The sequence below is a fragment of the Simochromis diagramma genome, unplaced genomic scaffold (assembly GCF_900408965.1).
Source record: "Simochromis diagramma unplaced genomic scaffold, fSimDia1.1 OVJJ01000361.1, whole genome shotgun sequence".
NCBI classification, from domain to species: Eukaryota; Metazoa; Chordata; class Actinopteri; order Cichliformes; family Cichlidae; genus Simochromis; species Simochromis diagramma.
In genome coordinates, this window is record NW_024386860.1 from 472,595 (window position 1) to 495,160 (window position 22,566).

The window sequence follows — 22,566 nt, forward strand, 5'->3', positions numbered from 1 at the left end:
ATACCCTTACTAGACTTTCCTCTTCCGCGCGCTGCCAATTTCCTATTAGCTGATTGGTGCCTGTGCAAACCGGGCCGTCTATATGATTGGTCAAATGTTATATCAATCATTTTTAATTCGTTCCCTATTGGCTGTATGTCGTGTAGTAAATAACGTTCGGGATACACAACAAAAGCTCTCTTCCACTTTCATCGAGAATGTGGTGGGTTTGTAAAATAAACGCGAAGTTACTATGTTTTTAGTCAGAACGTTAAATTTGAATGATAAATAGATGTTCATAGAGCCTAACGGAGAAGCGTAATTTATATTCTTAAAGGGAATTTCTGGCATTTGAAGTAACTTTGTGTGTAGACAAGTAAACTCGGAAGAGTTTAGTAATGGGGGCATCGTCTTTTTGTTAGCTAAGTAACCCACTCAGATTAACACCTCAGTCCAGATATGATTTGGGGTGCACGAGGTAAACCAAGCCCACGTTGAAACTGTGTGTGCTTTCTTGTGGTCGTTGATGTCTCATCGGTCACCTCCAAAGGTTGCTATGAATTCCAGGTGAGGATCTAATGACACATTTTGTAGCACCCTAAACAGAAGAAGTTATAGTTAGTAATATGTGTTCTTCTTACAGTGGACCTGTGCTCACAAAGCAGAATCCCTTCCCACCAGCACCGAAAGTGAGGACGGCACACTACCACCCATCCAGCAACCAACCCCTTTCAAAGAAAGAGAAAAAAACTGTATGTTTTATTTTCAAAAACACTTAATATACTGCAGGAAAAACAGATTCTCATTGTGATATATATATATATCCTTTTTGTTCTTCTTGCAGACACTAAGTCCTGTACGTTTAAACCAGCAATCCAGAACAAAGTTACATAATCTAAACCGAGAGAGCCAGCAGCAGTCTAAGAAGCATGACCGTTTTTCCTCCATTGATGGACAACCTGTTCTTAAAGAGTCCCAGGCCTCCACTGTCTTTGAATTCTCTCCTGATAGAAATACTGCCTTATCTGACATGGACGAACCCAAACAATCTGGAAAAATGGGGAATTTCAGTGTTTCCCAAGTTCAAGGATGCCAGGAGGATTCTATGCTGGCAAAGTATGTTTTAATGCCTTCTGTAATTTTCTTAAACAGAACTAAAAAATAGTTTCACAGTGACAATGGGACAATTTTTCATGATTAGATGACAATGTCATAGTGACCTAGATTATTTTTATTTCATTTTGCATGTGACTTCTTTTAACTAAATCTGACCTTTGCTTTGTCAGATATGTAGAGCGTTTTCGCCATGGTCGGCCACAGAGTCGAGAGGAGCGCCATCAGGTGGCTTCTGCCAGTGGAGAAGAGCAGGCACCTTTTTGGTGGATGTCACATTCATCTCTCAGCAGTTCAACACCAACTAAAACAACAGACGAAGGTGCACTATATTTATGGTCATTGGTGTATTTTATTCCTCGTTACCAGCTGCTTAATTCTATCAAATCTTTCTGTGTACTGCATTTCTCTGAAAAGATGTTATCCAACTTCTGAAAGAGGACCAGGATGCTGCTCTTTATGATCCATCTGCACGGCGTGACCATAACAGATCCCCTTCTCCCTACAGAGGATCCAATAGTGTGAGTTGTATTTATAAGCTAAGAAGAAATAAGCCATAATTTATCAATTTTTGTAGCAAATCTGCTTCGGTTTCTTGAAAAAAAATAACAGATCCATAAGATGGGGGGGAAAGGCACCACCAATTATTCAGTTTTTATTGTTTGTGTATGCCGTCACAGTGGATTATAGGGTTTACATTGTCCCTTGATTTACACCACACATGTCCAAAGTGCCTGGGATTCTGATTGTCTGCAGAAGCAACACTTTATTCCGACTAAGTTTGCATATAAACATTTCCATTTCAGCACCACACTCCATTTGGAAGTCTATGTGTTTATTAAATGCCTGGGAAGTCGCCGTTTATGCAACCAGATTTGACACGTTGTTCAGCCTGCTAAGAACAAATGCATCACCCTTTTAATTAAAATCCTGCAAACGTGTTTATTTATTTATTTATTTATTTGGGAGGATTTATTTACACGGTATTGCAAGTCTTTATATGAAAAAACATGTTTTTTGTTTCCCAGCTTTTGTCCGACACATCACAGGGTGAATTTGATGACAGGGAGATCCTGCACCTTCAAGAAAAGGCCAGCAGACTTCTTCTGAGGGGGTATGAAAACTGTTGAGCAATATTAAAGATAAATGGCTTCAGTTGTAGTAACTTTTTTTTTTTCTAACAGTGAATGTTCTGTGAGTGATGGATCTGTCCCTGTCAGCTCAGAGGGGCTGGGATGCTCAGATTTCTCCTCTCCCATCAGTATAGATGAGCCAGTGAAGCAACCTTTGATTCCCAGTTTATTCAAAAATACTACTGGTAGGGGAAGAGTGTGGACTAGAATACCTTTTGTTATTTATAGACAGATTCTATTTTGCGTGCTGCTGTGTTTTAAACTGTGTGTTAACATTTACAGCAAAGGCCAGCTCAGACTCAGCTCATGGTGTGTCCTTCCAAAAATCTGTCATGCCTTCTTTGGTGCCTCCTACCCGTCCAGAGGAAGACGTATTGTTCCAGTGGCGTTTAAGGAGGAAAATGGAACAAGCCAGAGAGAGGCCCCTGTCTGTGCAAGCCTCGAGTCCTCATGCATTTGGTTGGCAGTCCATGAGGTTAAGCTATCCCTCCATCAGTGAACAAGCTTACAAGGTTGGAATCAAACTGTTTGTTATATTATCCATATTCTTTGCACAAATTTACAGAATAACATTAATTTGCTCTTCAGGAACAGCAGGGTACCCAACCCCCTCAATTCTCACAAAGAGATACTCATTCACACATCACTGCTGCCCAGCCAGAAACCACTGAGGCCCAGAGGTTCTGTCCCCCAGCTCCAGGCCCTTCGCTATTCCCCACCATCAATGTTTCTGGTTCAGTCCCTCAGCCGCAGAGCATTGCCCATGTTCCTTCCCACATGCATTTTCTCTGTGACGTCTTGCCATGTCCCATCCAGTCATCTCATGCCAAAGTGCACCAGAGCATTTCACAAAGGTTAGACGAGTCACAAACCAAAGTTCTTCACAAAAAGACCCAAGTCCCTGAAAGCCTTGGAGAATTAACTCTTTGTGAACGCGTGTCACTCACTCTACCTGCGCCATCTGAGAGAGAGTGGCCTGATCACCAAAAAATGTCTGAGAAGAACAAGAAAAAGAAAATGGGGATGAAGCAATCAGAGGTAAATGGGAAGGAGGAAGCAGCACTCGCTAGACAGCAAAAGAAATCAGCAAGGTGAATTATTGAAATATGGGCACTGTTTAAAAGTCTTAGTGATAAAAATATGTGTTTGATACCGTTAACATTTTGTGGGATTTATTCTTCACAAACAGGATTTCATTACATCAAAAGCTTCCCAAAAAGGTCACATCATGTAAAGAGCAGCATCAACCAGAGAGAAGAGAGGAGCTTCCCAGTGAAAGCTGTGCTGGTGATCATGAACCACCACCATCTCCTATCCGCAATGCATTAGGACAGGTAAACATGCAAATGTTCAGTGTTATTTCTTTATTTGAAATAACACTGAACTTATTCTTTTCTGGTTTTTCTCTTCTCCCACATTTGTGACATCTCTGCAGTATATTTGATAAAGTGAAAGAAAGCTGTGTGTTTGTTCTCAGACTTTGGCAATTTATGATTGTTTACAAATCTTAATTAATCATTTGTAAAGGCCACCGACAGATCTGGTCTTTAGAAGACTGTATATGAAATATTTAAATAAAATACACACAAGTTTTTATTGAATATAATTACAGGTCTACCTTCACTATGCATGTCTGCACATCTTTTTTTAGATGCCACACTAGTCATAAGGTTCAATGTGATCAAGGTAATTAATATGCATTAACTGGGGTGTTTTCATTTGACCTTAACAGGTAGTTTCAGAGGTACTGTTTCCTACGGTGGATTCCTCTTCTCCAAAAAAGATTCCTGTTTCATCTGATTCTCCTTCCTGCACCGTCTCTGCACCTTCACCACCGCCAATTCCTCCAAGCAATGCCCTGAACTCTATGGAGGTCATTTCACAGCTGCTGCAAGAGGCCGAAGGTAAGCTTATGGTGGCAAAAGGCACCAGTCTTTAGCCCGTAAACAGCTGCGGTGATTACATAAATAGATGCTTTTTCCCATATTTTAACTTTTTAGTTCAAAAACCCTACAGCAGTTTTTTTTTGTTGGTGTATTTTTTTGTGTTATGGGAAATAACATAGAAAAAAAACTGTTATCTCAATCCTTTTTTAAGCATAAGCTTATAATATTGTAGTATCTGTCCTCTCACTCAGATTAAACTTTTTGTTTTAGATTCGGATGAAAAAGAGTTTGGAGATGATCCTTTGTTACAAGTTCTTCGCAAACAGAGAAAATGGGTGAAGGAGCAGATCAGGTAAAACTGAATTAGATTATCACCATTACTGTAATGATTAGAATCCTTTCCTGTTTATATTTCTAGCATTAATTTTTTCTTATAATCTATTGGAATCAATTGGCAGTCATGTAAATAGAGTCGATTGCCAGAAAAAGAATGATTTTTTTTTTTATGTTGTTGTTGTTTTGTTTGTTTGTTTTTTTGTTAGTGAGGTGGACTCCATCTTAAATGAATTTGTGGAAGAGCAACAAGTTACTTGAAGAACATCAAGAGACAGTTTGTGTAGTCACATTTATTTATTTTTTATTTTATAAAGAAATAAAGTTAATTTATATTTTTGAGGACATTTTTCTACAATAAAGGTTGGAGATGTGTCTCGGTGGATTATTATTCACAACACTGTGCGTGTACAAAAGTTGCACACAAAAAGCAGGAGTTGGAAATGCTAACAGAGAATATTTACAAAGTAGAGTGGTTACTTGAAACATTATGTAACATTGAGTACTAGCAGAGCAGTATATACAAACCTTGGAGTGCAGGGAACATTAGAACTGTGCCAGGAACAGAGCAGATGGGTGTTTTGGCACATACCAAGTTCTGCTGGGAGCGCAGGAGCTTGAAGTTATTGCCATTTTTGTCAGTGTGACCATAAAGGCTTCCGCTGATTTATTTTTGTGTACGGTAAGGATGGCAGAGGTTTTAGTGTCGTCTGTTAATGCAATTTAAGTAAGAGGTGTGTAGCTCTGAGTGTGCAGCATAGGTGCAGATATGATAAGGATCCCATCTGGAGAGACCGCTGACTCCAAAGCCATGGTGTCCACTCCCTTTGGAATGCGGTAGCGACGGTTAAACTGCCGTGTTGTAAATCCAGGACCATCCTTCTAACATAAAAGAGATGAAAAGTGAGATGTGTAGCACAAAAATGGAGAAAAAATATCCATGTACCTCAGCATACCAACCTTTCTCTCTTCATGCTTTCCTTGCACTTCTACAAAGTCTCCTATGACTTTGACGATCAGGTCCTCTGGGTTGAAATGTTTCACATCAACTTGAACTGTAAATCCGCTGTCATCACAGGTCACCTAACAACAGGAGTCAACACTTCTGCATGATTAAACAAGACATAAAGTTCCTTACAGCAGCCTGCACTCAGTAGATATCCTTAACCATATTTCAGTGTGGGGAAACTGAAAACAGCTTTTCAATAAGACGTGGATCTGACTGAAAGCTCAGAAAAATGTAAAGGACTCCTTTTTTTTCCTTTTACTTTAAGCCAGGGGTTGTCAAACATGTCCAGGGGCCAGAATTGGCCTGACAAAGACTCCAGTCTGATCCGCTGAACTTCTTTTGAAAATGTGGAGGGGATACTTTTTTTGTGTACTTTTACCTGTATTTTTGGTGGTTTAACAGCTTTTACTCCTGATAAATACCTCCCCCAGGCCATTATTTCTGCACTAAAGTATTAAAAATAAATAAATCTATGAATAAGCAAAAAGTGTTACTATTACAGGACAGTCTGTGCAATGAGCAACCAGGACTCTTTCTGTAATTTTACACATTAAATTTTTACAATTTAAGAGCCTTGATGACAGATGTCTTACATTTACTACAGCAGGATTTCTTTATCAGATGTATTGTTTAAATTCTTTTTTTTTTCTTATACTAAGATAAATCAGGGATATCTGCTGGTTAAACCTCTTTACATTGACAGAAAGGGGAGTTTCAAAGGTTTTACACCACAGCCTGACCTTAAGTGGGTATGTGGTTCACAGTGTAAAATGAGTTAAAATGAGAACCATGGACAATTTATACTAACATATGTTAGTATAAAATGTAAATAAATTAAGTGACCTACCTCTGCAGAGCTGGCATTATCAGTCTCTGGAATGATTAATTTTGGGGACCAATTATATTGTCCATAAGTCCCGTTGAGCCGTGGAATAAGAGGTGGTAAAACCTTCTCCCAGGGGATACCACCAGCTGGCATAGTGGGTGGCAGGATGAAGTCCATTTCTAGTAGGCACAAAGTTTGAAAAATCAAGAGCTGACTAAACAGCAGTTAAGCCTACAGCACCCGAGGCTACAAGACATAAAGCACTGAGCAGTTACCTTTGCTTAAATTCTCTGGAGTGGAAAGGAGAGCTCTAGTTACAGCGCTTGTGTTCTCTGTGCTTCTCTCGGCTCCTGGATGAGACTGGCTTGTTGCGTGCCGCGTGTTTTATAGTGGAGTTGCATAATAAGTTGGGAATTCATCCTGGGACACCTTGCTTCTGTTATGTTCTGGACTGCGTACCCTTGGGTGTTCCAGCATGGTCACAGATAAACGTGTAGGCCTATTATTTTGAGAGTGACACAGCTGTTGCAGGCTTATTGTTAATTAACGTTGTTATTGGCCATTATCAAAGTTACAGCATGCAGCCTTTTTACACGGTCAGTGGCACCAACGCGGACTATTCATGTGTAATTATCAAAGCTGTTAAGAGCTGTATGCCTAAGGTTGGTTGTCAAGGAAGGTTTGTCCAAAAATAAATTCAAAAGACGACGTTAACCCTTGTTGGTTGACACCAGACGGACAGTGACAGCAGGGGCGTGCTAAACACATGCTACAGCACGTGTACTACCAGTAAACCACTGTCCTTCCCCATAGTTATGAGGTTTTTTAGACCTTTAGCAATATAATGTAAACATAAAATACATTTAGATTGCATATTACTCGAGTTTTGGCTTATTTTTATTGACTGCCAGTAAAATTTTAGATTTCACTTTAAAATTTTCGTTTTAACTTAACTTTTAGCTCTACATGGTCAGTTCCCCGGTATATCTCTGACCTGTTGAAAGCTCGTTCTTCTTCCCAAACACTTAGGTCTTCAGGTCAGAGGTTGCTGTAGGTCACATGTACTAGTTTCAAAATTCGTGGTGATCGGGCTTTGCAGGCAGTGGCACAGAGGTTGTGGGATTCTCTTCCACCGTCTGTACAGACTCCACTGACTCTTTTAAAAAGCAGTTGAAGACATTTCTATACAGACAATCTTTTAATGAACTTGTTGCTTTATGTTTTCACTTTATTGTTTTATATTATTATTTTATTTTTATTTCTGGTTTTTTAATGTGAAACAATTTTTACCTGTGAAAAGTGCTGAATAAATACATTTTACCTACTTACTAGTTCTTTTCAACCACTTCAGTCCTAATACATCAGATTTAATGAGTCAGTTTTATAAATGGACTGCCTGCTTTACTTAGTCTACCCTCTGTGTTAATGCTTTTTGTTTTTAGTGCAGTTCAGTGAAGCCAACTGTCATATATGGTTGCCGCGTTTCCCCCTGTTAGCAGTGTCATTTAAGCTTGGACTGTGACTAAAATTGGCTCTCAATGTTATGACTCATAAAGGATGACAGGGAAGTGGAGACATTTGGAGGGCTTAACTTATTGGATTTCACAACAGGCGCCAGTGGTCGTCTGGGCTTTGGGAGATTTGGCATATGTGACAATGAGAGGTATATACATTCTATAAGGAGACAAAACAGTTCACTGATCACATATGACAAAAAAACAAAACACAACTATACAGGTTTGTGCATTTAGTGGTATAACAATATTCTAACAACTTCCAAATTCAACTGAGTAAGATTGTAACTTGGCAGCATTGTGGACACTTTTTATTTATTCACACAGAAGTAAAAATAGTGCACAATCATACCATACCACAATAAACAGTTCAAAGACAAAAAAACAAAAACATTAGTGAGTTGTTCATTATCTTATCATTACAAAATTTCCATGATCATAAACATTGCCTATTTCAAAAGATGAATTACCCTTCTCTAAAGCCAAATAACTTACTCAAATGTCTTGGTGAGCACAGAAATGGTTTTGGGTCCTACATTGTTTATCTTGTGAAGATAGGTAACATTTACTCTTCCATTTAGTTGGATTTAGTTGACCAGAAACCAGGAAAACAACTGCCAAAAATCATTCACTGTTGTTCAGGGAGAAAAAAAAAATTGGCCCATTACAGTGGATCATTAGTTTTACTGAAAAGACTAATCAGTTGAAATGAGGGGGAAAAAAAAAAAAAAAAACAACCTCAAGGGATACCTAGAGGAATGGTAAAGGAGAGGTAATCTCCCACCTCCCCCCACTCTGCTCTAAAGTGCTGGTATATGGTGATCCACGTGGTGAGCACTGCTACCCATAACAGTAACCCTAGCGCCGAACGCTTCACATCTAGACGGACAGACAGAAAAACAAGCAATAAAATTAGTTACTGTCCAACAGTGGTCAAAACAACACAGTACAGTATCAAGTTGGCTGCTTAAAGCATTGCTTTAAAAACAAACAATACGTACATGGTTATAGGGCAGTGTTTTTAAAAAAAAAAGTGGATAAAACCTTTCTCAAGTTCTTATCAGAAAATTAGAATTTAAGCCCAAATTATTCTATACAAGGCCACATTATCATAAGAATTATATTTGTATAAATATAGCAAAAGTACTTACTATATTATTAAAAACTAATTTATTTTTAAAATCCTTTTTTCCCCTTTTAGGTAAGAGATCATGTATATTGATGAATACAACTTCTGTAAAAAAAAAAAAAAAAACAACCAGATCTAAAAAGTTACTTGGTCAACTTTTCCTACAAAAACAAACTATTTCATTTTCTCAAGCATTATGAAAGTGCAGTATTACCCAAAACTCTTTAAACAGGATGAAGACACACTTGGTAATGTGCAAGCATTTAAAATGAACATGGAATTCACACTGACAACCTTTGTCAATATCATATGTCATGACTGAATGTTTATTGAGGAAACAAATTGAATCCTACAAGAGTGACATCCAAAGAACAGCTACTGAGAAAAAATTACAAGACTGAATACAGAGTGCAAAACTGAATACTAAATACATTTTTAAAAGGTTCTGAAACTCACATGCTTTTATCTGTAGCTGTTCAGTGTAGGCTGGCTTTAAGAAGGCCTCCCGAAAAAACCAAACAACATTGACAAGCCACAGGAAGGGGAGAAACGCAAAGCCACCTGGAGAAATAAATAAAAATATTTTACAGAAATAATCATTTACTAACCACTGAAATATTTTTAGGCGCATTAGTTCAAAATTTCGCCTTAACTGAAAAAAAAAAGACTCACAGCCAGTGTAACTAACCTAGAATAAACAAAACAGGAATAGGAGGTACAACTGTATAAAAAAGGAACATGAGGATTAATATTAATACTCTCACCTAGATAATATTTTCGGCAAAGGCTGAGCTTCTCCTCATTGGGCAGTCGCTCCAGGTTCATAGTGATATTGTACGTTCCTGCACACAGAAAGAAAACAAAACAGATTACAGTGCTGGACTAGCTCTGTCCAGCATCCAAAAAGAATGATTTTTTTTTTTTTTTTTTTTTACAAATAAAGGAATGCTTGTTATACAGACATTTAAAACACGCTCTTCCGCTGATTCTGAGACGATAATAAATCCGCTTTTTACTGCTTGACCGCTGAGCTAGTTCCTCAGATGACTGAAAAATTCACCTCAGGCTAAAGTTAGCAATCGTTAGCTTAGCAACGTAACATAAAGGCGTTACAAAATCGCTTGCTGTAAGTTTCCAGACTAACTCTCCAGATTGGGTAAATGTTATATAGTGTTTCCAAAATTATGAATATCGTACATTAAGGTAATAATGTAATATCTTACCTTATCGTTTCACAGCCAAAAGTTAAAGAAAAACAAAACAATCAACACTTCCTCCTCCTTCTTCTTCAGAAGCGCTAGCTTCTTCTTCTTCGAAGGCTAACGCCAAGACTGAGATGTTTCAGCGCCACCTACTAGGCTGTGCATCAGATTGCAGATTCTGCAATCACAGAATTTGAGACTGCTCCCATCCCACAAAGAACCTGTAGACCGTAAAAAAGCATTTTCTGCGGTCACTGGTACCGATAGAAACATCTTCTATTATTATTATTATTATTATTATTATTATTATTATTATTATTATTATTATTATTTATTTCTCTACATTTTATTTACTAGTCCCGTGTCCCTTTAAAAAAAGTCAACAACTCAGAGTACTGCAGTGCCACTATTAGTACCCCTTGCGGTAAACTGAGAAATGAACAGGCGCTCAATTCAAGAGTATCTGTTCCAGTGTATCCTTTTCTTGACATTTTCCAATTTGCCCTGCATTATGTTTTCTTTATTCTGAGCACTGTTGGTGCTTTTGCTCCCATTTTAAAAAGCGCCACCTCTACACTGCCCTGTTTAAGTGACTAGTTTAGCCCCAGTGTCTGCCATTTCAGAAAAATAACACTGACAATCCTTTTCTTCAAAATATAAGTATAAAATTGAAATAGAAAAAGAGATAAAGTATAAGATATTAAGAAGAGAAAATAGATACTCAAATACAAATTTATTGTAGAAACAAAACTGGGCTGATGTCAAAATAAGTAAAAAATGATCAAATAATGCAATTCATTTTACAGCCTTCTTATCATTTGCAAGTTTTAACAACTTACTCAAGAGTTTAATTTCATTCAGCTCTCTGTTTGTGCATGGGTTGGATGTAAAATACCTACTTTTGGAAATAGTAATACAAAATAAAAAACAAAAAATATAGCCCTGATAACGGAACTAACCAACCTTTAACCTTTTTTTAAAACTCTGATGTTACCTGAATATTTGCATAATATATATTATTATTATTATTATTATATTATTATATTATATTCCTTACCCTGATCAACCAGGTCCTCTTATATATGGCATGATCTGCAACTCCGTTAATTAATTCCTAATTAACAATAAATAAACTAAGTGGATGAAGGTTTAAACACCTTCATCGTTAGCCTTTCATTATCGCAATAAGGATTCATACTGCCACCTAGTGTTTGACTATGTGTATAGTCAAGAATGCTGGTAGATGTAACGCATTTAATTATCAAAACATTCATTCAGTTATGCAGCCTTAACGCAGCTCTCCTTCAATTAAATTTCATTTCAGTGCTACCTCTGTCAATACTGTTAAATGGAGCGATTAAAAAAAGACGGTCACTGCTCTAATAAATGAACACGAAACTCACAATATTGTGCTAAGTTGCCATCTCTGCTTTGAAGATGATCTTGAACGCTGTGGTTCCATTTAATTATACCAATTGTCTTAAAACGCAAAAAGACACAACATTTGACCATTTTTTGAGATTTAATTATTTTTTTATGTTTTAATAGTATATACAGCTAAGCAACTTTTAAATTTTAAACCATAGCCAGTTGTGTCAAATAACAATTTGACGTACAACCGCACATGTACACGTCACTTTCCCCTCGCTAAGTGGGAAAATAAACTCATTTTCCCGTGCAGCACTGCGGCTCCCCCCTCCCATCTCGCGCCTTCCCTCTTGTCTCTCCTCGAGCTGCTAGCCGTCGGTGTGTGTTGTTGTTGAAGCAATGATGGCGGCAGCGGGATGCGGATCAGCAACCGCGGCTGCCGTAGGAGGCCAAGGTGGAACCGCTACGGCCAGAGGTCGTTTTCCCGGTCGGCCTTGGTCATCACGCAGTCGTTTGCGCTCTGAGAAGCGTTGGCAACTCGGGCGATCGGGCTTAGAAGCTGATGATGTGACTAACGGAGGGCCAAGGCCCGCAAACCTGGTTCTATCGTTAAACGAAGACCAGTCTCACTTGCGCTTGCTTGGAATACAGGAAAGCCACAAGATCCTTGGCCAGGCTGGATACAGCTCTAGTGGGAGTGAAGAGGTGAGGTCCCACACCCACCCAGGAGTTAGTATCTTTATTTCATCTTCTCACATTTTGTGTGATCGTTAATGCACCAGAAAGAGAGCAAGGCACAGCAGTGTGACTGCTTAGTACCATGGAGAAATGTCAACATCCTTCAGGCTAGCGTTAACTTTAGCTTCAAGCTTGCTAAGCTAAAACTGTATGCTAAGTGTTAGCACAGTGGAGCTCTCCATTACATTTAATGAACAGTCGTAACACAAAATAAGCACTTCAGCCAAAGCAGCAAAGCTGTTCAAGTCACCGCAGCACTGTTGCTTAATTTGCACCTAGAATTTTTAAACATTTAAAGGGTCATAGCATGCATAACTGCAAGAGTTTTAATTGTTAAAAAACACATTATGCGGGAACGCGAGTTTGTAATCAGGAGTCTCAGTTATTTCATTTATGGCCCACTCGTTATAGGGCCAGAGTAGCAGCTAGCTAGCTAATAGTGAACACAAAGAAGGGGAAGGATAGCGCCTCCGTACCCCGCACAGTGGCTAACTGCTAACACGCTGCATAGACTCGGGCAGAGTAGTCTGCTTAGCTAACGTTACTTTAAATAAGACCGCACATACGTCGGAGCTTATTTGTACCACATAGATAACTTTAACAAATTAGGTTGAATGCTTTATGGAGGGCTGGGTTTGCTAACCGCTAGCTAATGTCACCAAACACGTCAGGTTTAAATGGTGGTGCAGAAGTGTGCCAAAGTCAAATGCAACCTTGTTGGAATCGAAAGCGTTCAAACTCACCTCATAAAGTTTAAGTAAAATGCCAGCTCGTAAGAGTGGCGCTGTTTTATGAGTTAAGATCCCAGTTGTGGGTATGGGGATGTACAGTACAAAGAGAATAGTAATTATAGCAAGATTTACCAGCAGTTTTTTTTTTTTCGTAGCTGCTCATTTGACATTCATATTAAACCTGTTGACGTATCTTGTTGCATTAGGTAGTAAACGGTCTATATTATGTAATAACATTATAGGAAGTTTTCCTACTCAGCCACATGTTTTTTTTTTCTTTTTTGTTGTTGCTGTTACTAATGCACAACGTATTTATGATATCTGTATAACAACCCATGATGAATGACAGTAGTTGGTTTCAACCTTTACTTAGAAAGAGCAAAACAGTCATGTACTATTGATGAGTTTCATTTTAAAAAGTCAGACTTGTTTGCTATATTGTTAGAAAAGCCCTTGTTCAGATATGCTATGATCCACATATATTGATTTGTTAATGTGTTACGTGTTAAAAGCATGTGCATGCAAAGGATTTTTTTTTTCTGCACTCAGACCTAAAACTTTAGTTATTGTTTATCCTGATGGTTTAACAGTTTCCAGCAAAGTGCAAAGTGGCTTTAAGTGTTAATTGCGGTTTTATTTTTCAAGGGGGATGATTTCAAAGGATTTGAAGCTGAGACAAAAGGTTCCAAGGGACCCATATTGTCTCAACAAAATTCTTCCAAAGGTAAAGAGCAAGCTGTTATTTAATCTCATGAAATATTTGGTGTTATTTGTAAATAACCCACAAGTTAGGAAATGAATTAAGCACGAAATGCAATATAATATATTTTTTCTATATAGATTTGTCAGACGATTTTGTGTTCATTTAATACCTTTCTTTTGCAGGTGATGCTGCCAACACAAAATCGAAACGTCAAAGTGAGAAGCTACCGCTTAAAACGCCAGCAGTGAAGGCAGCTGCACCACCTGACCCGATAAAAGATGTAAAGTCTTCGGAGCAAATGCACGACGTGTCCCTCGAAGCAAAACCAGCAAAAGATTGCAAGAAAGGTTCGAAAGGAAAAAGCACCCTGGATCGACAGCCCGCCAAGAGCAGAGCTTCATCAGCAGCACCGAGGATTACTATAAAGTTGGTGGCCAAAAAGAAAATCAAAACTGTAAAGGAGCCTCAGAAAAAATCTGCAAAGAAGTTGAAGATGAAAGGAGATCAGGATGAGCCTAAAACCAAGGACATTGAGGGTGACCAGATTTTAAGTGCTCATGTCAAATTAAAAGCTGAACCACAAGAGGATGAGCATGGCACAGAAGATAAAGGAGGGGGGACGGTACCTGTGAGAAGGCGTGGGAGATCTGCTTTAAAAACAACAGAGCCTGTATGCCAGACTAGCGCCAAAGTTGTGGTTAGTGACCAAAAATCAAAGGAGAAAGAATCTGTTGATCAACCTGATTCTGTAAAAGAGAGTGGGACTGTAGAGCCAAAATCACATGCAAAGAAATTAAAGCATAAGGAAACTGCTGCTGGCCAGGGTCCTGAAGTTAATCAACTAGTGACTCGTAGGAGCAATAGAGTCACAAACCCACTCTCTAAAAGAGCCACGGTGAGCGCACCTGCAGCGGAAAGTTTGAGTACAAGTGATGCTGTTGTAGCAGCGTCCAAGTCAGAAGCTTCGCGGACAGTAGAGGCCAAACCATTAGCGGGAAGTAACAGACGAAGGCAAAGCAGGAGGCTGAATAAAAACGATACAGTGCCAGAAAACCAAGGTCTGTCATTGTCAGAGACTGATAACTCAGCTGTGCAACCCAGTGACAGTTTGCCTTTGAAAAATGAGGACACGAGGGTCCCAAGCTTAAAGTTAATAAAGATCAGAAACCCTAAATACAATGCGCAGTCCGCGGGGAAGAATACGTCTCGAAAGAAAAAACGAAGAAAATTTATCTGGACTTTGACGTTAGTAAAGGGAGGAAGTCAGACGCCACGCGCTGAAAACACTTTCACAGTAACACCTAATGCTGTAAGTGAGGTTGATCAGCCTGCTCTTTGTGATACCAGTGTCAGTGAAAATTTAAAGGGAATTGATGATGAATCCAAACTTGATGACACAGTTCCACAGGAGAGCGAAAGCACTGAGAAAAATGAGAGTAATCAGAAAGATTCCCAAAACAACGCAGAGGAGCCGTTGGAGGAAAAGACCTCTTTACAAGTTGAAGTTGCAGTGGAACACACGGCTGAAGCATCTCCACAAGAAATCACTAAAACGGACTGTGGGAAAGTTGTCCCCCCTCTTCAAATTAAAAAGGTCTCCTCTCCTGGCAAACATAAAAGTTCAAAGCCTTCTTTTTTAATTCAGCAGGTCAGCCCTGTGGCTGAAAAGATGTTGGAAAGAGAGGAGAAAGAGGATGTTTTAATAGATCAGAATGAAACTAATGAGGATAAATCAGCATGTCTGGATGTTGATGTCACACCAACAAGGAGGCTTAGGAGGAGAACATCAAGCCTTGATTCGTCACCAACAAAGTCTGTCAGTCAGAAGCTGGTGAACACTCCAAAACGAAAGCTTAGAGCAAGTGTACAGGATGAAGATGCCCCACAGGTTCATGTTGAAGATTCTTCTCAGGTTTCAACTGAAGATTCCAGTTCACAAGTTCTTCCCGAAAACCCTTGTCTTGATTTGACTGAGGAGCCATCGCAAACGACCTTTGTAAACTCCTCTGAAATTGTTGACAAGGATACCTCAAATATTGCTGAAGACCCCTCACAGTTGCCAGGTGACGCTTCCCCACCAAAGGTGGAGAATGAGGTAGAACCACAGATTAATGAGGCCGAACCACAGTTTAGTGAGGCCAAACCATTGCCTGTGCCTTCCAAGCCTAGAAGATGTAGGAATAACAAACTAGGGAAAAAGAAGTCTCTTCCCAGGAAGAAGGCTGTCGTTTCCACTGAAACTGCTGTCAACACAGAGCCTGTTACAGTTGACACTACTAACACAGAGCCTGTTCAAGAGGAAGACACTCAGCCTTTAGTAACAGAGGTAAGCCAGCCGGAAACAAAAGATTGCCCTCCGCCAGAGACCAAACAGGACCCTGTGTCAGTGGAGGAAGAGCAGATACAGCCATCAGTAAAGGAAGAAATGGACATTCAGTCAATTGAAAGTCAGCAATCTTTGTCACTGGAATGTCAAACGAGTGATCTAAATGCATCAATGGCATCTCAGAAAAAAGGAAAAAAGAAACGTAAAAACTTGATTGGTCAGCGCCAGAAACACAGACACAGGAGCAAAGATGGAAAATTTGCCCCACTCAAATTACCTGAAAGTGAACAAACTGAAGAGGGAGATGGTGACATTTCTACCCCACTGGCAGCTAACGCACCATCCCCAAGCTCCAAACTTATTGGGGTACATAAAAAGTACAAAAAGAAGCAGTCAAGTCTTCAGTTTATTGGCTCTAAGAGACCAAAACCTAAAGTCATTTCCAAGCTGATAGATACAGGACTTGACAAAGATAGTTTGAAGCAGGAGGAAACAGACACATTAGTTGATGGGGGGCAGGCAGATGTTGCAGAGGCTCAGCGCAGTAAGTCAAAGTTCATAAAAAACATTAAGCACTTCATAATGCCTGTGGTAACTGCCAGATCCTCTCGGGTGATCAAGACCCCGCAGAGGTTTATGGATGATGCAGGAATGTCTGTACTGCCTCGGAGAAACTCCCCAAAAAAGGGTTTACAACTGGGCTTGCAAATACGTCCAGGAAAGAGGCGAGATGATGGGGCAGAAAGAGCAATATCTCCAATCCTGCCTATTGACGAGGAGGACATATTGAGTGAAGCTCAACTGGACGTCGATCTGTTTTCAGCTCAGGACCTCGATGAAAGTATTGATCTCGCCGATAGCCTGTTTTCTGAGAGAAAAAGTGTCAAAAATGATAAGAACAGGTCCCTTCTAAAGAACTCTAGTTTTAAGTGGCATCTTCCAGAAAAGTCAGGCAAGGAAGTGAATACACTGGACAAAACTCCAGAAAACAAAGGTGAGGATCTGTTTTCACTGACACCAGTTGATAAGCCTACAGAACTATCTACTGACCTCCTTGATGTTCAGAAAAAGAAAAGCTGCCCTAAGTTCACTAAGCAAACGACTCACCTCAAGATATATCAGAGGCTGAAGAAGCCACAACTGGGACTTAAAAGCAAAAACCCAACAGAGCCCGATGGTGCGAGCAAACCACTCCAGCCTCCTGTTGATTTAGCAGAAGGACTTGATGATGAAGCCATGAGCATTAGTCTTAGGCAACGGGATACAAGCTTAGAGAAAGACAAGTCCAAGCTTAAGATCGAAGACCTAGATACGCCTGGAGTAGTGAGAAAAGTTTCTGTCTGTGTTAGGACTACTAACCCAAAGTCACTCACATTGCAACATGGCCAAGTGGAAGATATAGCTGCAAAAGACACTGCCCAGCCTCACTCAGGTAACACCATACTAATGTTAAGCAACTTTCGATTCATCACTTACACAATCGTGCAAACAAGACTATACCATAGACCTGAAAATGGCTTGTATTGCTTCCACAGGAGAGTTGCAGTCAGTACAGAACTCAGGCAGATGTGGGGGCATTTCTCTTGGGTCTGTGGAGAAGGGAGTACCACAAAGAGCACGACTCACTGGTGCAAATAAAAGAATGTTCAATCTCCTCAGGAAAGCCAAGGTTCAGCTTATTAAAATTGACCAGCAGAAACAGCTTAAGTCGTCTGGGGTAAGGTCACCGTCACCACAAGCGTGTTTTCAATTCATTGTATACATTGACTGTTTGTTAGTAGCTTAACCTGGCTTAATAACATGTCATAGAGGAAGAAGACATCATATAAAGACAGTTGTTTTGAGCGATACGTTATGGATCAGTGTTTTTTTTTATCTTTTCAAATTAACCTTGCAGCTGTTATCTGGCCCGGCTGGAGCCAGGTCTCAAGATATGACCTCTAAAAGACAAAGGAGGAAGCAGAGGGTGCAGCTTCATTCTGACGTTCCAGTCAAGACAGAACCGCCTCAAGTACAAGTAAGCGTGGAAATCAATAGGCTCGAGGGGAGCGAGCATTGATCTCACTAAAAATCTTGTTTCTGTCTGTGGTTGTACCAAGCGGATAAAAAAAACCCTTGTGTTGAGCTGAAATTGAACAATAATATAAACGGGGAAGCTCATCCCGTGTAAACTAAAGCCTCATGACATTTTTGTTTCCTTCCTCAGCCGCAGGTCATCTCCCCACTGTGCCAGGAGTTCCGTAGAGCAGGAGGTCCACGTATCAAGCACGTGTGCCGTGCTGCATCCGTGGTCCTCGGGCAGCCACGTGCCATGGTACCAGATGATATTCCCAGACTTAGTGCCTTGCCACTGCATGAAAGATCTGGCATTTCCCCATCAGCGGTCACTAAAGGTAGATATGACCAATGACATTACACTGCTTGTCTGAACAGTTCCTATAAACAAATTTGTTTCCTAACTCAAACATAAGTAACGCTATCTAACTTCCAGCAATCAGTTGTACAACTGATTAGTTTTTATTTGATATTCACTGTAACCAGACTTTCCTTGATCATTTATATATTTAGTGCCTCATCATTGCATCTTTACTATTTTTATCTATACCGCTGCTGTTTGATGTGGCTGAGAATGCATTTGGGAAAGAGAACAAGAGCTGCTGTTCAGATAATCGTGCATGAAAGGCATTATTTTCCCATTCTTATTGCATTTTTGTTCTTGCAGATGTTGGTTCTCCATCTGAATCTGACAGTCCTGGGCTGTCAGATCCAAAGGTCACCAAGGTCAAGAAACCATCAAATTTTGTAAAGCGGAAAGGACTTGGACCGTTTGGGTACCGATCTAGAAGGTGTGGCGTATGCAAAGGCTGCAATCACGAAGATGATTGTGGCAAGTGCATTAACTGCCTGGACAAGCCCAAGTTTGGTGGTCCCAATACCAAGCGGCAGTGTTGTGTGTAAGTTATGTTTGGTAGTTTTTGTGGCGCATAGGACAATGTGGTGAATTCTGATTTATTCTAAAAATTTGTATTTATTTTATTTTAATCACAAGGTATAAGAGATGTGACCAAATTGAGGAGAGGAAAGCACGCAGGTTAAGTGGGAGAACGGCACCCAAAGGTAATTTTTCCCCTTCTGTGCACACTTCATGTTGCAGTAGTTCTTACATATCAGTGTCACCACTGTTTTCTTTTAGGTTCCTCTAAGCGAAGGCGATCCTCTCTCAGTGGGGGTCATTCAAGTAACGACGAAGGGAATGACTCACCGTCTGGTCTCCAGAGTGACGGCCACAGTCCATCATTGAGAAAGCAGCCGAAGCGTGTTGTTAAACCCCGTGTCTATTTTGACCTGGTGGATTACGACTCAGATCTAGATGATAAAGCTCTCTCGAGCTCTGCCTCACCAGCAAGGAGAAGAGGTGTCGGACCCCGTTTCAGTCAAGGTAAATTAATACTCAGCGACTGCTTGACACAGTCTAGTTGCTTCTTTTGTTTTTTAAGAATAGCAAGTAGCTGTGTAGTCATTTAAGTTTGGATATTGTGTACTATTATGATTACAAAGCCTGTAATAAAGTAAATTGTTTTTTCCATGATGTTCTCAAGACTTTGTGTCGCTGGAAGGATTCTTGGGAGACATATCAGATGATGAGGTCAGGCATCGAAAGTCCAGTTCTCACCGTGTGCCGTCAGCTCGACGTAAACCTGAGAAGGTGGGTAATTCTGGATTTAATTGGTGCTTAAACTGTACTTAACTTATGTAATGGAAATTTGTGGCAATTGTATAGAAGTATATTGATGTTTGGCCAACAAGGACAAAAAATGTCCAGCTCTGGCACGCTGTGCTTAACATCACACTCGTTACTGTTACTGACCAAACAAACCGTCTCAGGATTTTCTTACATTCCCTTTCTTTTGCTAATTTAATGCAGTGAATTTTAGCAATCAGCAGTTTAATTAGCTATTATGCATGTCTGTAGGTTGCGGTGGTCTCTCAGGGTCTCCAGTCTCAGGGTCCTTTGGAGCAGACTCCTCCCAGTGTCCTGGCTGCATTGGCCCATGGATTTGAGCAGCGAACTGTCGAATCTTCTAAACCTACTCACAAAATCAGGGTTGATTTTAAGGTAGGGTTTTTTTTGTTTGTTTTGTCTTTGTTTCATATATTCCTAAATTCCAGAGTTGTATTCCCTGTCAGAAAGTAATAACTAGAGTTATGTATTTGGAGACATACTTGGTTTCTTATTTGCCTTCCTCAAATATTATTTACTCCACAGAAGATGTACACACAGCTAACACCTGTAATAATTTAAAATGCATTTCATGTTTTCACGTTAGTATAATGTTTTGCCCAGCAGGGGTCGGTGTTAATCTAAGTTCCCACATGTGGTTCCATACATTATTCATTAGAGTTTTGTTCCTTCTGATCTGTCGAATTATTTTTTTAATCTATGAATGAAAGTTTTACATGTGTGAAAATGCAAATTACAACTTGCATTAAATTTAATACACAAAGTTAATCCACAGTTCAATCAACAACATAGTGTAAATATCTATATGGGCATTGATTAATGGAAAGAGTAGGGTAATGGTAACTACTGTGAAAATCTTTAATTTTTTTTATTTATTTATCTTTTTAAATTTTTGTCTCATTTTCAGGAGGACTGTGCTTTGGAGAATGTCTGGAATATGAGTGGATTAAGTATACTGACCTCTGCGCCTCCCATGCCACCCTATGTCTGCTTCCTTTGTGCCAGTAAAGGGCAACACGAGGTAACTGATGATTTCTACTCAATTTTAATTTAAATATTCAGTCTCCTGCTTACCACCTTGTATTTTCAAAAAGTTTAGATAAACATTAAACACTACATGATTCAGATATCAAAGTGTCCTTTTTTGTTATTTACATGTTCTATTTTTTTCTTCCTCTGACCCTCATTTTACAGATGCTGTATTGCCAAGTGTGCTGTGAACCTTTCCACAAGTTTTGCCTTGAGCCAGCGGAGCGCCCCTCAGAGGAGAACAAAGAAAACTGGTGCTGCAGACGCTGCAAGTTTTGCCATGTGTGCGGAAGGAAAAACAAGCTCTCAAAGGTTAAAACATTTTATTTGTCTTGTTTAGCTGTCTTATTGGTATGTACTTAATCTGTTTGCTTCCATGTCTTCCTCAGCCTTTATTAGAGTGTGAACGATGCCAGAACTGCTATCATGCCTCCTGTTTGGGACCAAACTACCCAAAACAAAACAAGAAGAGGAAAGCCTGGGTAGGTTACTCAAAAAAACACAATTTTAGGGATATTTACTACAACCTGCCGATTTCTCATAGTAATATTTTGTGCAGGTGTGTATGACATGCACTAGGTGCAAAAGTTGTGGCGTCACACCAGGGAAGAGTTGGGACACTGAGTGGAACCATGACAAAGGACTATGTCCAGATTGTTCAAAACTCTATGACCAGGGTGAGGCGACAGTTTAACCTTAACAATAAGTTTATCATTTGCTGAATTTTCAGCTTCTTTAACTTGTCTGAATGTCTCTTTTTAGGTAACTACTGTCCAATCTGCTTCAAGTGTTATGAGGACAATGACTATGATAGTCAGATGATGCAGTGTGGCACCTGCAACCATTGGGTTCATGCCAAGTGTGAGGATCTAACAGGTGATTTTTATTATTGACTCTGTAAACATTGATGGTATACAGTTTTGAAGCTTCTTAATACTGGAACAGCATTATCAAACTTAAATGTTATCTGCTACTGTCAGCTGAGCATGAATATTTTTCTTAGATTGCATTTGTGAATTTTGATTATGAGTGGATTTCTCTGCCTCCATCCAAAATATCTCTCCTGTAAAATAATTTCAGATGAGCTGTATGAGATCCTGTCCAGCCTGCCAGAGAGTGTAGTGTATTCATGTCGACCATGTAGTGTGACCCAACCCAGTGCCTGGAGAGAGCTTCTCTACATTGAGCTCAGGGCTGGGGTGGAGAAGGTGCTAGCATGCTTGCTTTCGTCCACCCTCACCCAGCACCTTGTTACCTGCTCACAGGTAGGAGACTTTGCTTCTATTTTTATTAGTGATGCAATGATTGACTTGCCAGGGACTGGAATCGGATGATTTTCGGTGTTCTCAACACCAACCGGTGACCAGCCTGATATATGTGCCGTTATGAGCTGGTCCATTTCATGCATGCACAACATGCACAAGTACTCATGCACCCACTCACAGCCATATGTTAACATGTTGTGAGTGAAGTTTGCTAAAGTAACCTGCAAGGGAAAGCACTACGAAAACTTTTGCCGAAAACTTAATCAGATGCTTAATTCAAACTTATCCAGCCGAACATGGACATTTTTACAGAAGCTAACAAAAGAAAAGTGGTAAAGATAACCAAAGCTTAAAGAAGCCTTGGCATGAGCAAAAGATCAAAGCAGTTACAGGAAAACTTATGGAGACAAGTGAAAAAGAAAAAAGAATCAATGTCCTGTTATCTGTTGAAGTTCTACACATACTGGAAAATGATGCAAGTCCCTGACTCGTTTTTGTTTGTTTTTTTGTTATATGAATCTGCTGCACTTGCTTTTGTTT

The 22,566-nt window shown here is 39.7% G+C and overlaps 4 protein-coding genes across 7 annotated transcripts in view; 2 read left to right on the plus strand and 2 right to left on the minus strand.

Annotated features, from left to right (window-relative positions):
* On the plus strand, positions 1 to 4,819 carry proser3 (proline and serine rich 3). Of its 2 annotated transcripts, XM_040029480.1 has the most exons (14): positions 1 to 202; positions 530 to 546; positions 623 to 731; positions 824 to 1,095; positions 1,266 to 1,414; positions 1,510 to 1,613; positions 2,121 to 2,206; positions 2,277 to 2,410; positions 2,508 to 2,737; positions 2,814 to 3,316; positions 3,415 to 3,559; positions 3,958 to 4,129; positions 4,382 to 4,463; positions 4,654 to 4,819. In XM_040029480.1, exons 1-14 carry the CDS (start codon positions 83 to 85, stop codon positions 4,703 to 4,705), a joined length of 2,175 nt encoding a protein of 724 aa, XP_039885414.1. In that variant the 5' UTR covers positions 1 to 82; the 3' UTR covers positions 4,706 to 4,819. The 2 variants fall into 2 exon arrangements, with proteins under 2 accessions (XP_039885414.1, XP_039885415.1); XM_040029481.1 differs by having other exon boundaries at positions 82 to 546.
* Positions 4,727 to 7,101, minus strand: hspb6 (heat shock protein, alpha-crystallin-related, b6). Of its 2 annotated transcripts, none has more exons than XM_040029487.1 (4): positions 6,555 to 7,101; positions 6,301 to 6,458; positions 5,405 to 5,527; positions 4,727 to 5,323 (listed from the first exon to the last, which is right to left on the minus strand). In XM_040029487.1, the coding sequence occupies exons 2-4, from the start codon at positions 6,454 to 6,456 to the stop codon at positions 5,168 to 5,170; spliced, it is 435 nt and encodes a 144-aa protein (XP_039885421.1). In that variant the 5' UTR covers positions 6,457 to 6,458; positions 6,555 to 7,101; the 3' UTR covers positions 4,727 to 5,167. The 2 variants fall into 2 exon arrangements, with proteins under 2 accessions (XP_039885421.1, XP_039885420.1); XM_040029486.1 differs by having other exon boundaries at positions 4,727 to 5,326; positions 6,555 to 7,049.
* A 910-nt stretch (positions 7,102 to 8,011) lies between these two features.
* On the minus strand, positions 8,012 to 10,276 carry psenen (presenilin enhancer, gamma-secretase subunit). The gene is made up of 4 exons (XM_040029488.1): positions 10,146 to 10,276; positions 9,687 to 9,764; positions 9,379 to 9,483; positions 8,012 to 8,672 (listed from the first exon to the last, which is right to left on the minus strand). The coding sequence occupies exons 2-4, from the start codon at positions 9,745 to 9,747 to the stop codon at positions 8,533 to 8,535; spliced, it is 306 nt and encodes a 101-aa protein (XP_039885422.1). The 5' UTR covers positions 9,748 to 9,764; positions 10,146 to 10,276; the 3' UTR covers positions 8,012 to 8,532.
* A 1,558-nt stretch (positions 10,277 to 11,834) lies between these two features.
* The window catches only part of kmt2bb (lysine (K)-specific methyltransferase 2Bb), a 28,914-nt gene continuing 18,182 nt past the window's right edge, over positions 11,835 to 22,566 (plus strand). Inside the window, exons 1-17 of one of the 2 annotated variants that reach the window (XM_040029478.1) lie at positions 11,835 to 12,221; positions 13,607 to 13,685; positions 13,847 to 17,422; positions 17,526 to 17,707; positions 17,888 to 18,007; positions 18,197 to 18,383; positions 18,713 to 18,944; positions 19,040 to 19,107; positions 19,184 to 19,429; positions 19,590 to 19,696; positions 19,964 to 20,107; positions 20,640 to 20,753; positions 20,927 to 21,073; positions 21,151 to 21,243; positions 21,321 to 21,438; positions 21,524 to 21,637; positions 21,842 to 22,026. In XM_040029478.1, the coding sequence (XP_039885412.1) occupies positions 11,892 to 12,221; positions 13,607 to 13,685; positions 13,847 to 17,422; positions 17,526 to 17,707; positions 17,888 to 18,007; positions 18,197 to 18,383; positions 18,713 to 18,944; positions 19,040 to 19,107; positions 19,184 to 19,429; positions 19,590 to 19,696; positions 19,964 to 20,107; positions 20,640 to 20,753; positions 20,927 to 21,073; positions 21,151 to 21,243; positions 21,321 to 21,438; positions 21,524 to 21,637; positions 21,842 to 22,026 (6,042 nt within the window). In that variant the 5' untranslated portion in view covers positions 11,835 to 11,891. The remainder of the gene's footprint in view (positions 12,222 to 13,606; positions 13,686 to 13,846; positions 17,423 to 17,525; positions 17,708 to 17,887; positions 18,008 to 18,196; positions 18,384 to 18,712; positions 18,945 to 19,039; positions 19,108 to 19,183; positions 19,430 to 19,589; positions 19,697 to 19,963; positions 20,108 to 20,639; positions 20,754 to 20,926; positions 21,074 to 21,150; positions 21,244 to 21,320; positions 21,439 to 21,523; positions 21,638 to 21,841; positions 22,027 to 22,566) is intronic. The other variant, XM_040029479.1, reaches the window with a different exon arrangement.

Coding starts and splice junctions, on each gene's coding strand:
- proser3 (XM_040029480.1), top strand. CDS start 83: ATGATTGGTCAAATGTTATATCAATCATTTTTAATTCGTTCCCTATTG. Junction 732..823: donor CAAAGAAAGAGAAAAAAACT/GTATGTTTTATT, acceptor TTCTTCTTGCAG/ACACTAAGTCCTGTACGTTT. Junction 4,130..4,381: donor GCTGCTGCAAGAGGCCGAAG/GTAAGCTTATGG, acceptor TTTTTGTTTTAG/ATTCGGATGAAAAAGAGTTT.
- hspb6 (XM_040029486.1), bottom strand. CDS start 6,456: ATGGACTTCATCCTGCCACCCACTATGCCAGCTGGTGGTATCCCCTGG. Junction 5,528..6,300: donor ATAATGCCAGCTCTGCAGAG/GTAGGTCACTTA, acceptor TCCTGTTGTTAG/GTGACCTGTGATGACAGCGG. Junction 5,327..5,404: donor GAAAGCATGAAGAGAGAAAG/GTTGGTATGCTG, acceptor CTTTTATGTTAG/AAGGATGGTCCTGGATTTAC.
- psenen (XM_040029488.1), bottom strand. CDS start 9,747: ATGAACCTGGAGCGACTGCCCAATGAGGAGAAGCTCAGCCTTTGCCGA. Junction 9,484..9,686: donor TTGCCGAAAATATTATCTAG/GTGAGAGTATTA, acceptor TTATTTCTCCAG/GTGGCTTTGCGTTTCTCCCC. Junction 8,673..9,378: donor ACAGCTACAGATAAAAGCAT/GTGAGTTTCAGA, acceptor CTGTCCGTCTAG/ATGTGAAGCGTTCGGCGCTA.